Source organism: Elephantulus edwardii, unplaced genomic scaffold (assembly GCF_000299155.1).
Source record: "Elephantulus edwardii isolate Elephantulus edwardi_28Jun2011 unplaced genomic scaffold, EleEdw1.0 scaffold00251, whole genome shotgun sequence".
Classification (NCBI taxonomy): Eukaryota; Metazoa; Chordata; class Mammalia; order Macroscelidea; family Macroscelididae; genus Elephantulus; species Elephantulus edwardii.
The window spans coordinates 394749-409473 of NW_006400001.1; the positions used below are offsets into that span (position 1 = coordinate 394749).

Sequence of the window (14725 nt, forward strand, 5' to 3'; positions counted from 1 at the left end):
GCATGTTTCAGATGAAAGATGCAGCCCAGGATGTGCTCACCAGTCCGTGCCAAGAGATTTGAAGGATAAGTGCCTGGCTGACTGAACGAGCTCCGTATTTGTTCCCATTCCAAAGAGTGTTGATTCAGCAGAATGTGGAAATTATTGACTAGTATCATTGTTACCACATGCAGGCAAAATACTGCTGAGCACCATTAAAAAACAGCCAGAACAGTACGTAGAGAGAGAACTGGCGGAAGTTCAAGCAGGATTTAGAAGAGGCTGTGGTGTCAGGGATATCACTGCTGACATGTCAGATGGATCCTGGCTGAGATCAGAGAATGCCAGAAGAAAGTCTGTTTGTGCTTTATTGATTATGAAAAGTCATTGGACTGTGTGGATCATAACATATGATGGCTAACATTGAGGAGAAGGCATGACCCTGCTGGTATTTAAGATCCCTATGCTTCAGCTTCCAGCATCACAGTTAACATGCAAAGCCACCACTGTGTGACAGGCTGACAGATGAGTGGTGGTGTGACCTACCTGCCTCGGGAAAGAAAAGCCTAGCATGGAGGTGGCCAGGGAGCGTGGAGGTGGCCAGGGAGCATGGAGGTGGCCCGGGAGCATGGAGGTGACGGAGGAGCGTGAGCTGCACAGATGGTGGAAGGAGCTGCCGAAAGGTGGACAGCCAGCCCCTGGATTTGCCCTTCAGTCCTCTGAATGATTTCGTGCGTGTCTGTAGGAGTCCTGCTATCTAACATCAGTTACACAGGAATAATTGGTATTTAGGAAATGAGTGTTTTTATGAGCATCTCTTCTATGCCAGCCAGGAATTGTGCTAACCTCTGTGTATTCATTCTTTGACATGATGCCCATAGCGCCTCTATGAAATTCATCATTTTGTGGATGAGATTGAGATGCAGAAAAGTTACACACTTGCTGTGCATTTAAGTAAGCTAACTCCTCTGAGCTTTCTGTAATGTTTTTAATTTTTATTGTGGTGATTGTTGTGTGATGTTGAGTCGGAACCAATCCATAGCTGGCCCCCCAGCAGATGTTCAGAGGCGGTTAATCGCATGGGAGGAGATTGCCCATCCTTCTCCCGCAAAGCAGCTGATGGATTCGAGCCGTGTGCCTCCAGGATTGCAGCACAGCTTCTTAGCCCTAGGCCACTAGGTGGTAGATCTATATATGACCGAGTACCTGCCGCTTTGCCCTTCCTCCTGTGCACGGTGCAGTGACAGTGCTCACGTGTGGCACGTGGTGTGGAGCTCACTGGCTCTGTTGCCATTTTCGCCTTTTCATGATACAAACTCCAGGGTCCTGAGCTGGGAGTCTTCTTCTCCCATTCCCCCAATTTATCCTTTTGTCATGAAATTCATGTTTTCTTTCACTCCTACCTCCTGAGCGGAGCATCACTGAGAACTTCTGGCACTCCTCTATCCTTCTCATCCTCACTCCCTCTCTCCCTTTCCCACTGTATATAACTCAGTTTCAACTCAGAGTGACCCCATACAGGGTTTCCAAGGTTAGAAATCGTCATGAGCGAAGCTGTTCATCTTTCTCTGTAGGGATGTTTAATGGATTTGAACAGGGGACCTTTCGGTTAGTCTCAGTTTATGTCCTAAGAAATAGAAGCGCCCCTCATGAAGGAAGCGGTAAGTCTGGTCTGGTTTCCCTTCCTCCCGTCTGTCAGTTCTTTTGTCCTCTGTCTTTCTGTGCTAATGCCCTGGGCATGAGACCCTGCCCGGACCTTTTGTTATGGGGTCTTTGTACCCATTCATTGCCTGCACTCCCCATTTTCAGGTCATTCTTGATTTTCCATCACCCTAGATTGCTGCTCAAAACGGCCTGTGCCCCACTTCCAAGACCTGTGCTTCTAAGACTGATGTTGACTTTGAACAGGCCTGGGGTGCACTGTGGTTGGAGCCTGAAAGTGAGGGGTGAGGTGGTGCCTCCTGGGTCATTGGAAGCCTGTGTAGTAGTGGACAGAAGCACAGGATAAAGGACAGTTGAATGTATCACAGGCTGAAGACTAGAAGGCAGGACCCACCTTCCCTCAGACTTCCACGTTCCCATGAAAGCTTCGGATGTGTGCACATTTTAAATCGGCATCAGGTTTTCCAGGGTTGCTGTGGATTGGAATGGACTCCGGGGCAGCTGGTCTGGTTTTCTGGTAGATGAAACCCCATTTCCAAGTTCGAGGCCTGCTGGTGACTGCAGCTTCATCCTGTAGGACCCAGTAGAATGCTCCCCCAGGCTTTTCCATCGCTGGGAATAGATGGGTTTTTAACTTTTTATTGTGATTTGGGTGAGAGTTTATACAGTAATTTGATTTTCCATTCAATAGTTGATGCACATTTTGATTTGTGTCTCACCGTTTTCTCCTCATTGCACCAAGCCCTCATCCATCATTGATGGAGCGATCACTCGCTCCACACTTAAGCCCCGAGATGATTAGCTCATCCCTGCCAGTCGCTGTCCTAGAGAGATGTAAAACCCCAAAGACTAATGCACGGATTGATTGTCCTCAAAAATCTCTGTGGAGTGCACTTAGAATTGGGAATGTCTGCAGTAGTAATTCACAAAGTCTTAAAATGCCCACTTGAGAACTCGACTATTCGGCGGACGAAAGTTTGCTCTTTTGCAAGTTCATTCAACAAGCAAGTCTTTTTTTGTTGAAATATGTGGATGTTCTCCATAAACCATAATTGCACACAGGCCGCATAAATATTGTTTCTTTATTGGATTTGTTGCAGAAGTAAGGGCCTCTTTTGTTTAAATGGACTTGCTTTTGAACTGTGAAAATGTAATGGTGCTGCTTTATTGGTTCAGCTCTGGAGAAGCTGCGAAGAAGCTATTATGCTGCAGCCAGGGCTATTTATATCCCATCACCGAGAACTCCTTTTTATGTTATTGGTGTTACTGCATACTATAAAAGGAGTGTTAAAAGAAAACTTGGGATTTTCTTTTCTTTCTTTCTTTCTTTTTTTTTTTTTGTTCTGTGGCCTTAGCCGCCACATTGATATTTTTAGAGGTTATTTCATCTGGCACTATCTCTTCAGAAAAGGCTTTATCTCTTTCACAGTCGGGGTAGACAAGAACTCAGCTTGAAGCCTTTCTTTCTCAAGTCTTTGCATTGGAAGGGGAAAAGGCTCTGAGAGAGTGGAACTCTATGAATTGAGCCTCTCTGCCCTTATCCCCTGCCTGATCAACATGTCTGCTTCATTGAGGGGACAGATGGCCATACATTTAACCCAGGAGGCCTTCAAGAAATGAAGATTTAAGCAGCTGTTTGGATTTCTCCATGCATAAAAAGAACTATCATTGTAAGAGGTTGGTCCTCACTTCTGTTCTGTGTCCAGAGAAAACTGTTATCCCACTTCAGTGTAGTTTCGGAAGTGTTAATGCTGACCAGGGTGGGCGGGACACTTCCTGCTGTAGACAGCTGCCGAATTGGACAAGTGCAGACAAGGACTGGCCGCAGAATGGCTATGCCAGTGACTGGATTTGTGCGCCAGTGATGGGAATGAAATGATGAAGCTTGGAGGACAAACCAAGATCTGAAAGAACATCGGAGCATCATTTCATAGTCCTGTAACAGTTAACTTTGGGAACACTGTAGATTGGCAGTCCTGAGAGTGAAATAGTTGAAGCTGAGAAAAACTTTCGGTTCAGGCAGGGATGCGGGGCCTCCCCTGCTGGAGGACTCGCAGGCAGCGTGTTGGCGGCTCATGCGGGCGCTGTGTGCTGAGTGTGCGTGGATCCTTTCAGCTGCCCACAGCCCTAGGTGGCAGGGATCCTGCTTGGTACTGTCCTCTCCAGTGATGGACATCTGTGTGCATGAGAATGTCTCTACATTCTGTTAACCATCCATCTAGTCACGTCACCATCAATATCCTCCTTTATGCAGATGACACAGCCTTGCGTGCTGAAAGCGAGGAGGGCTTGTACAGTTGTTGCAGAAGGTTAAATACTGCCGTGTTCAATATGGGTTGTATCTCAACATCAAGAAGCCAGAAATCCTCACCACTGGACCAGTAGATGGACAGAGAAAGAATTGAGACTGTCAGTGACTTCATATTACTTGGATCCACAATCAGTCTATAAAAAAGATCAGGAGACATGATGCACTGGGGAATTCTGTAGTCAGGGACCTCTCCAAATTATTGAGGAGTAATGATGTCAGTTTGAAGACTAAGGTATGCCGGATTCAGGCTATGGTCTTTTCAGTCACTTGCTATGCATCTGAGAGCTGGACAGTGACTAAGGATGACAGCAAAAGGATTGATGCCTTTGAGCTTTGGTATTGGAAAAGAGTGTTGAATATCCCATGGACTACCAAAGATAAAACAGATACGTCTTGGGGAAGGTGCAGCTAGAATGCTCCTTGGAGGCAAAGGTGATAAAGCTTTCTCTCACATTGTTGTTGTTGTTACGTGCCTTTGAGTTGCTTGCGACTCATAGTGACCCTGTGTACAAGAGCCCTAAATGCTGTTCTATCCTGTGCCAACCTCGCCGTCTCAAACACACTCAATTCCCACCACTCCACTCACAGAATCAATCCATCTCATTGAGGGTCTTCCTCTCCTGCGCCGCCCCTCCACTCTCCCAAACGTGATGTCCCTCTCCAAGGACTAGTCCCTCCTTGCAACATGCCCAAAGTATGTCAGACGAGATTCAGAATCCTCGACTCCAAGGAGCCTGGACATATTGCTAGGAGAGGTTACTTCTTGGATATCATGCTTGGGAAGGTGGAGGCACAGCAAAACAGAGGAAGACCCTCAACCAGGTGAGTAGACATAGTGACTACAGCAGTGGGCTTGAGTGTGTCAGAGATTGTGTGGATGACATGAGATAAGACTGTTCAGGTGGGATGTTCATAGGGTTGCTGTGAGTCATACTCAGTGGTACCGAACAACAATAAAAACAAGTCAGGTGATCATTGGACAACTTGTTATGTTTCCCTTTCAGGTTATTACCCCTTGATGACAGATACCATAATAGTGTGTAAAGTTCCATTTCCATTGTCTCTTGTAACATGAAACAGTATCTTTCAAAAGACATGATAGACTAAGGCTCTTTTCTTTAAAATTCAATCAGTTACGTCCATCTTTGTGTTATGCGGGAGAGGGATAGATGTTGAGCTTTATGACAGCAAGTCAGTTTGTGAAGAGCCATACAGAAGATAAGATGCAATATAATTCACCTTCTGTCCATTAACATCTTGAACTATGGCATAAAGTTTTATGTTTTTATTCTAGAAATACAGCTGACATTAGCATTCAGGTATATAGTTCAGTTTATCTCTGCCGAAAACTCTTTTAAAATTGAGTTAAATACAGCACAAAGGACACAGAAAATCAATAATATTTCATCCCTGTTAAGTAAGGTCTTTCTATATACATTTGCTTGAGGTGCTTATAAATTTCTCCCTTTATAGAAGTGTTTTATAATAAATGTCAGTTATAGATTCAACCGTAACAAAAAAATATTTGTGCAGATTCTATACTACTTTTCATATATCAGGTAAGAAACTACTTAAATGTGTAGGAAATAGTGGTCTAGTTTGCTAATTGGTGTGGTGGTGTTGCTTTTTTTTTTATAAAACTGATATTAAAGGGAAAACTGTTGGCACTTTAATATTAGAATATTGTAGAATTCATAAGTGTAATACTGAGATTTTTAAAGCTTGCTTTCTTAGTAGATTAATTGCGCATCATAGTTTCTTACACAAATTTGGGTGCTGTAAATTTCTGGAGATTTATGTGAACTTGATGCCAATGTTTTTCCTTGTTATTAGATTATTCTCATACCAGTGATATGATAGATTTAGTTACCTTAGTTTTCTCACTATAGTCTAAAAATTTTCATCCTGGTATTGCAATGAGGTGCCACTGAGTTGGATAGGACTCACAGCAACCTGATGAGTAGTGGATCTGAATCTTCTCTGCCCTGTGTCACGTTCATCATCTTTGATATACTTGAGCCTGTTGGTACCCGTCTTGCTGAAGACTCGCTTTCACTGACACTTGTCTTTCCGAGCATGATGGTTTTTTCTGAGGACCAGCCGTTCCTAACAACCTACCTAAAGTATGTGAGATGAAGTTTCACCATCCTTGCACCTAAGGAGCCCCTTGGTTGCACTTTCTCCAAGGCATATTTGTTTATTAGTCCATGAGATATTCAGCACTCTTCTCCAAGACCGTAATGCAAAGGCATCAGCTCTCAGATGGAAAGCAAGAAGTTGAAAAGACCATGACTTGAATCAGATGTATCTTAGTCTTTAAACTGACATTCTTGCTCCTTAAGTACTTTGGAGAATTCCTTAACAGCTGATTTCTCCCAGTGCAACACTTCTTTTAATTTTTTGGCTGCTGGCATCAAGGGTGTCAATTGTGGATCCAAGTAAAATGACATCATCTACAATTTCAGTCTTTTCTCCATCTATCATGATGTTGCCTAAGGGACCAATGACGAAGATTTTGTCTTGTTGATGTTGAGATGTAATTAATTTTGAAGCCTATTGTCATTGATCTTCTGCAGCAAGTGTTTCAAATCTTCTTTACTTTCAGCAAGCAAAGTTGTACCAAAGTTGATGAGTCTTCTCCCATCTGATGCCACATTCTTCCTCAGATAGTCCAACTTCTCAAGCAATTTAATTAAGGAGGTGGGTTCAGGAAATCTCAGAAGAGATATGGGAACAAATTCTTTTTCTCTCTGTAATTGGTGCAGTACACCTTTGCTTTCTTAAATTTTTCATACTTTAGGCTACATACTGATGGCCGAGTGGCAAGAAGCTGTGCTGCATTCCTGAAGGCACATGGTTTGAGGCCACCAGTTGTTCCTTGGGAGAAAGGTGGGCAGTCACCTACCATGCAATTAACTGCCTCTCAAAACCTTTCAGAGGGTCAGCTATGGGTTGGTTCTGACTCTACGGTAAACACTACCACCACCACCACCACCACACTCTTTGAATAGGAGAGATGCGTAGTGAGGGAAATGTGTTGGCTCTGTGGTTTCTTTATCTAAATCCTGACGTCTATGACAATTATGCCAGGTTTGCATCTCACTAGGTTGATGCCAAAGGAGAGCCGTGTTCCCAGGGCACATGGATGAATTAATTCCCAGCATGATCTTCTACTGATCAGATTTTGTCTTACTAAATATTTTCAAGGTACAGTTGGTGTTTGTTTGATTTAAATGTGCCATTTTGTTGTTGCAGGAGATGTTTTCCTATTTGTCCAGTGAACTAAAGAAACTGTCGGAAGCTTATAATGAGAGATTGTTGCACACACCTCATAACCCCATCTCTTTAGGTAACTTCTTTTTTCCGAAAAATCCATACAGGCCGTCACCTAGTTATAAGCATCTGGCTTACTTAGAAACCAACCCCTGTAAAGCCTGTTTCATTAGTTATATTAAAAATCGGGGGTGCATGCAGTGATTTGTGATTGGAAATGGGAACTCCTTTGTGATGTGCATCAAAATATCCTTCTTACTGTATTATGTTGAAGATGTTTTACCGTGTGTGGAAGTGCTTCTGCAATGCTTATTTACGTTAGCATGCTATATATAACACATATTTGACTGGTGTTAAATAGGAACCTGACTGTTCACTTATGTCCAAGTTTGACTTAAAAACAGGCTTAGGAATGAACTCGTTTATAATCTGGTGACTGCCTGTATTTTGAAACATCCCAAGAGGAAACTGGTTTATTTATAGAGATAATTGTCTATTCTTAGGTTACAATGGTATTTCCCTGATTACAGTAGTAATTTGTAAGTTGAGAACACTTAATTAGGCATTAGGAGTATTTCTGTGTGTTTCTTAAATGCAGCTCACACACTGAAAGAATCAGACTCTCAAATGATGTTGTAACTATGTGGAAAATAATGCATGAAACCCTTCTTCTCACCAAAACTGCTTAATCACAGAACTCTGTATGAATTACTAGAACCAGGAGAAAGTAAAGATTTTCTTTTGTTAATTGTTCTTAATGATTGTTATTATCTTGTACTGCTACATATTGAAGAAATTTGTAGAGATATTGTTTCTATACCATGTAGTACAAAGACTGGTAATAAAAGGATAATTGAATATTGACATTTACACTATGAAGTAACCTTTAAGCTTCACAGCTGTTTCTTAGAATATGTGAATATGTGTAGTGGAATCTCTTTTCTATTTTACATTTACCGCAGTGAGGAAAGTGATTCACTTATAACTGAAATATTTTCTAGGTATGAGGTGTCATGGAAAAAAAAACATCCCAGGCAGTTTTTAATCTTTATAGATTTTATTATTTTTTTAATCTTTATAGATGTTGTACAGGATGGCATGGTGTGATTCTAATTCCAGTTCTGCCATGTGTTAGCTTCCAACCTCCTTGTCTCTGTCTGTCAGATAGAAGTTACAGTCCCTCAGATGCAAAATAGTTGAAAGAATGGTCACTATGATTATGCACTGCGAGGTAGCCTTCAGTACTTGGTGGCAAGTAATCCTGATACCTCTCTTTCTGTCTTATATTACCATTGACTTGGAACTGACTCCTGTTTGATTCGCCATTGGTTTCCCCAGGTTGTAAGTAGCAACGAAAGAGGTTAACCCCCTTTCTCCCATGGAGCCACACTGATGGATTCAGATTGTGAGAGAGATACAATTTTTTTTTAATTAATATTTTTGTCATTCAGATACACTATTTTTCATAATGTACATTGTGTTCCATACAGTCTTTCATTTACATTGTATTTCATTCCTTTTTATTTTGGAAATTTTCCCCCCCTTTACAGTTATCCCATCAACACTACTTTTATGAAAGCGGGTAAGCTAGCTGCTTCACCCCTCACGCCCAGTCCCCTTTTATATGCTCAGTGATGACTTGCGCGTCCCTGATTATCAAACCAGTGCTCTGAGGGAACAAGCTCGTCCTTTTTGCTCAAGGATCCTCTGTTCAACTTGGAAACTTTGAGCTTCTGCAGCCATCAGCGAAATCTAATCCAGAGCAAGCCGTCAGGTTGCAGCAGTCGGCCCTAGCTCATAGCACAGATCATCTTCTCTTGATCTGGTTGGATTCTGGTCAGCTCGTTCCCAGCCATCCATGGCTAGGTTCAAACAGGCATCATTTGCACACTCAGGAGTCTTCCCCTTGTGTTCCAGACCTGTTGGTCTCCCTCACTCAGCCCTCACTCCCACAACTTTTGTTAATGCAACTCTATAGGCTAGGAGCTCCCTAGTGATTGTGATAGGAATAGAATGCAATGTGCTTGTACAGCCCCTGAAGGAAGTCTCCATGTGGAGATTGTGTTCGTTATACACACGTACGCACATCAGAATACAAAATATACTATCTTGATAGGAGTAAAAAAACTGTTTGTGGTGTGTCATTGATAATACATACCAATTCTCATTTTACAAGTTCTTAAAATTTGGTTAAGCGTAACTAAACTGCCAGTACTGGTCATGCTATTGTACATTCTATTGAATTGGAAAATCACTGTCCACAGTGGTAATGTGTAAGCACTACTTCAGATTCTAAACATGTTCCTTTTGCATATATTTTTGTCTAGTAGGTAAGCATGTCTCATCCATTCTTTGAGCTCTTCAGAGTGAAGTTGTGTCACGTGGCAAGGACTAAAAAGGAATGCCTTCCTCATTGCAGTTTTGTTTGGTTTTTTACTGATTCTGTATGAGTCAACAAAACTTATTCAGATACTTTGTTTTTCTCAGCTATGACACTTGAGACACTGGATGAACACAGTTACAAAGCTGTCACTCAACTTGGCTCAATGCTGTTTACCCGACAGGTGTCTGGGGCCAGGTACGTATGTTTAAAGAAGCTGACTTTATCTTGCACATTACCATCTAAAGCAGTAGTCCTCCAGAGTGCACGGAGAACTGTGAGAATTCATCCTGGGCTAAGAGAGTGACAAAATAATGAATCTATGAGGTTGTCATCAGTAGCCATGTCTGTGTTGCCTACACTGGTAATAGTCATGGAAATCCCAGGACTCTGATTTTTCCATAGACATACAGAAATGAAATTGCTATTTCATCACAAGATACTGTCTTTATTTTTCCTTTATTAAGTGATCTTCATATTGTGGTGTTAAAAAGAAGCCATGCTATTATTCAGTATGAAATTAAAGTGAAAATATTTCTGTGTCTGTAATCAAACTCCTACTGTGTATTGTATTATTGTATATTCCCCTTCCAGATGGATTTTCTTGACTTTGTTTTTAGTGTTATCACTGTTTACTTTCTATGTTTAGGTTGATTACCTTCGTCACTTTTTTTTTAAACTTCTTTATTTTTCATTTCAATGAACATCTACAGAGATTTTGGAATTCCATTCATTTATTGTTGCACCCCTCTCCCCGCCTCCCCCCTTTTGCTCCTCTCCTTCAAACGCAAAAGAAAAACTCCCTCATTGGTACGCAATCCCCCACGCACATCCCCCAACCCCCAAATATAATCCATTCTGCAACCCTCATTCCGTACTCTTACGATAAACATAATGCCCTAAAATATAAAATATTCTCTCCCCCAAAGACTTCAATGCCGTAAACATATTTCATCCAGTTTTTCTTAGTCTTACCCCCATACTTTTTTTTTTATTAAAGTATGTCATTGGGAATCTGCTTCTGTCTGAGCATGCTAATGGAATCAAGCTAGGAAAATAGATGTGTCATAAAGTAGACCGTTTACAAGCTGCTTGTGCTGAAGATGGCTGTTTGCTCCCCACTATTACGCTATTCTGCACAGTTACATAATTTTTTCCTGGGTTTTTGCTCTAATACCCTTTGACAGAGTGTGGAAATCTTCGAACAATAGCACATACAATCAAAATCCTGCTGAAGATTATCCAAAAAACGACTGGAACAGTTCATCAGTAGAGAACTTCCAGAAGTGTAGGGTGGGTTTAGAAGAGTCCTTGGCACTCGGGACATCACAGCCAGTATCAGATGGATCTTGGCTGGAAACAGAGAATACCAGAGGAATGTCTGTGTTTCAGTGACTATGCAGAGGCGTTTGACTGTGTGGATCACAGCAATTGTGGCTAACCTTGAGAAGAACAGGAATCCCAGAACAGCTGGTTGTGCTCATGTGAAAGCTATAGGTGGACCAGGAAGCAGTCATCAGAACAGAGCAAGGAAACACTGCATAGTTCAAAATTACGAAAGGAATGCATCATGGTTGCATCCCTTCAACATCCCTTTTTTATCTATATACATAACAGATTATTTGGGAGGCTGGACTTTATGAGGAAAAAATGTAGCATCATCATTGGAGGAAGACTCCCAACAACCTACTCTTTGCAGATGCTAAAACTGAGGAGGATCTGAAGCATTTTCTGCAGAAGGTCAAGGACTACAGTCTTCAATATGGATTGAAGCTCAACATCAAGACAGATTCTCACCACAGGGCCAATTGGCAGCACCATAATGGAGACGAGATTGAGGTTGTTAATAATTTCAGCTTGCTTGTTTCCACGGTCAACACTCTTGGCACCAACAATCAGGAAATTAAAAGAAATTGCATTAGGGAAATCTACTGTCAGGGACCTCTCTAATAACTGTCAGCAAACGCTCTAATTACTAAGGAGCAGTGATATCAGTCTAGAGACTAAGATGTGCTTGATTCAGGCCATAGTCTTTGCATTTATTTGCTATGCTTTAGACAGCTAAGCAAGACAAAAGGATGACAAATACCTTTGAGTTGTGGTGCTGGAGAAGAGTATTTAACCGGCAAGAGAACAAATAGGTCTGTTCTGGAGAGGGTGAAACCAAGCTTCTCCTTAGAAGCAAGGGTTTTGAAGCTCCGTCTCTTACTTTGAGCATGTTGGCAGGAGGGACCAGTCTTTGAAGAAGAACATCATTCTTGGAAGAGTGGAGGGACAGCACAAGAGAGGAAGTCCTGGATGAGATAGATTGACAGAGTAAAGGGGATATTGGGGTATATTGTGTCAGAGGCAGTTAGCCTGGCTTAGGAGAGGGCAGAATTCAGAGCTTTGTGCACAGTGTTGCTGTGAGTTGCAGACAACCCCACGGCATATAACAATAATCCTTCCTAGCATAGCACTGATCCATTAGCTGGGATTTTCATTAATATCACTTGTTGATTATTTGAGGTGACACAGACAGTTAAGCAGAGTGGTTTGGTTGACAAATTTCAATATTCCGGTTAAGTATGACTATATGAAGTCCCATTCCAGATTTGGCACAGAAACAGGAATCGTTTCCTTTGATTTCTTTGAAGATATAAAGGTCTTTGATTCTGAGACTTTGTAGGTGGCTTTTTGTAGAAGATCAGTCACCAGGCGGGGCTTTTCGAGGTGCACTCAGAGTTTATTATTTTAAGACTGATGCAGATGGTTTGCACAGGCCCTGATTCATGACTTCTCAGTAAATAGATAATAAACTTTAGTAACGCAGATGTCTCTTGTTTATGTTTATGGCTGACATTCTTTTCACGCCACCGAACATACTAAGTTGGTAAATCTTTTCTCTTTCAGGGTTGTGCCTTTGGGGTCCGTGCAGACCGTGAGTGGCCACACTTTCAGAGGCTTCATGTCCCACTCAGATCGTTACCCTTGTGCATACCTCAATGCCGCCGCCGCCATCGGGATGAAGACGCAGGACGTGGACTTGTTTATCAAGAGGCTTGGCAAGTGCTTAAAGATAGTCAGGAAAGAACAGAGTCCAGGGAGTGACGCGTCTCAGGTTGACCAGGACACCACAACTGAAGACGGAGCCGTTGGGGAAATGGCTTTAAGACTCGACAATGTCCTTTCTGACATGGACCGGGATGCTTCCTCCTGAAAAGAGAAGGGGCTCTTTTTTATAACATGGGGCTTCTGTGCAAGCAGGGAGTTTAAAGACAATATGTCAGAGTTTTGATTTGAGAATTCATGGAGATTAGAGACTACGTACAGTGCTTTGGGCTAGCTGCTGGTCATGGGTTTTTTCTCAGACTGCCTCATGGCTTAACAGTTTAAAATAGCATTTTCCTAATTGTTGGAATATTTGTCAGTTGAGCACTATGATTCAGGTAACTTTTGCTAATTAAACTGACAGTAAAATTAGCTTGAATTCCTCTTTAAAATGTGGAGACAGCATCATCTTGACCGGTTTCCATCGTACACAAATTACCTACATTTCAGATCACACGGAACTTAGGAAAATCACTAACGTGCTCATTGCCAGATGTGTGTAAGGTGCAGGGTGCCTATAATATGACATTCCCAAGGAAGCCGGGTCAGAGTGTCAGCTTTAACTTTCACTCCAAAGCAGTGTATCTCAAGTGGAGGTGGTTCTGCAGAGATCCAAGCCTATGTCTGCGATCTTTTTGGTTGTCGTAACTGGAAGGGGGCTAGCAGCTTCTAGGGGCAGAGGCCAAAGGTGCTAAATATTCTACACTGAACAAGACAGCCTCCCGCAACTCACAGTTCTCCTGTCCTAATGCTCATTTTCATTGTCCAACTTCACATGTGTAGGGCAGTGAAAAAGGAAGACCAAAGAACTACTGACACCTTTGAATCTTTTGGTGATGGAAAGTATTGGATGTACCGTGGACTGTCAGAGGGTAAACTGCCTTATATTTTCACAGATAGCCTGCTCATACAAATACCACCCCACACACACACACGCCATGCAAGACTCAAAACTATGTAAAAAAAAATTCTAGCATCATGCATATACCATGTAGATCCTGTGATGCTTCTAGAAGTTAATTTTGGCCCATTTATCCTCAGTAGTTCAACATTGTCCCTTTTGATTGTGTTTGTTTAATAAAGGTGTCAGCCATAGTTAAAATTCATCAAGTAAGCAGCCAGAACTGGCCTTGCTCTGGGGGTGTTTGCGGCCAGGCCTGACAGTGGTGGAGTTCCATGTAGCTGATCTGTGCCCAGCTCTGTCCCGCCAGAGATGGGGGAATGGGTGGGGTGGGGGTTGGCAGCTGTGCAGAGTGCCTTGGAGAGGGCTTCCTTAGCCCAGACACAGGCTGGTCCGTGGCTGGCAGGGGCTGCTGCCCATTTGTACCTGGGTCCTCTGGTGCTAGCCCTTTGTGGGGTTCCCTCACCAGCTCACTCGTTGGACTCCTCACATGCCCGCTCTGATTTTCTGTGGCTATGCCTGCTCACTTTTGTTGGCCCTGGCGGGTGATGGAAATGGGCCACTGGCCGACTGAATGGGAGGGCTGACTGTGCAGGCTACACATAGCAGCCTCATTGCCTGGGTGGCCCCTGACGTGTGCAAACCTGCTCTCCTCCTGGCCTGGCCCGGCTGTGCTGCTGAGGCTGCTTTCTGAGGCAGGAAAATGTAAATTTTCTTTCTGCTTTGGTGGAAGCAGTTTACAGAGTGGTGAAGGAGTCCTGCCAGGGAACAAGCCGCTTTAGTAACTCGTGGGAAGATTGTGAAGGCCAGCTGAGAACCAGACCGCATCAACAGGCACCGAGACAGGGACATAGCCATAGCATCAAATCCATTGGACAGAGAACCACAAGGAGCTGAGGTGGAAGTTGTCAGTGTGTAGAAAGACAGTGGCTAGTACATTTATTAAAATAATGCAAAACATGTACTCAGTAACCATACTCATTGCTGTGGAATCAGAATTGATTCACAGCTGACCTCCAGTGGCTCTGCAGAGGCTGTAAATTGCCCAGGAGGAGACAGCCTATCCTCCTCTCCTGGAGAAGCCAGTGGATTCGAACTGCCTGCCTTTGGGTTGGTAGCACAACTGCTT

The 14725-nt window shown here is 42.9% G+C and overlaps 1 protein-coding gene across 1 annotated transcript in view; it reads left to right on the forward strand.

Annotated features, from left to right (window-relative positions):
- The window catches only part of SEPSECS (Sep (O-phosphoserine) tRNA:Sec (selenocysteine) tRNA synthase), a 46037-nt gene extending 33233 nt beyond the window's left edge, over window positions 1–12804 (forward strand). The window contains exons 9-11 of the mRNA XM_006899270.1: window positions 7208–7301; window positions 9713–9803; window positions 12498–12804. Coding sequence (XP_006899332.1) covers window positions 7208–7301; window positions 9713–9803; window positions 12498–12804 — 492 coding nt within the window. The remainder of the gene's footprint in view (window positions 1–7207; window positions 7302–9712; window positions 9804–12497) is intronic.
- The last annotated feature ends 1921 nt before the right edge of the window (window positions 12805–14725 follow it).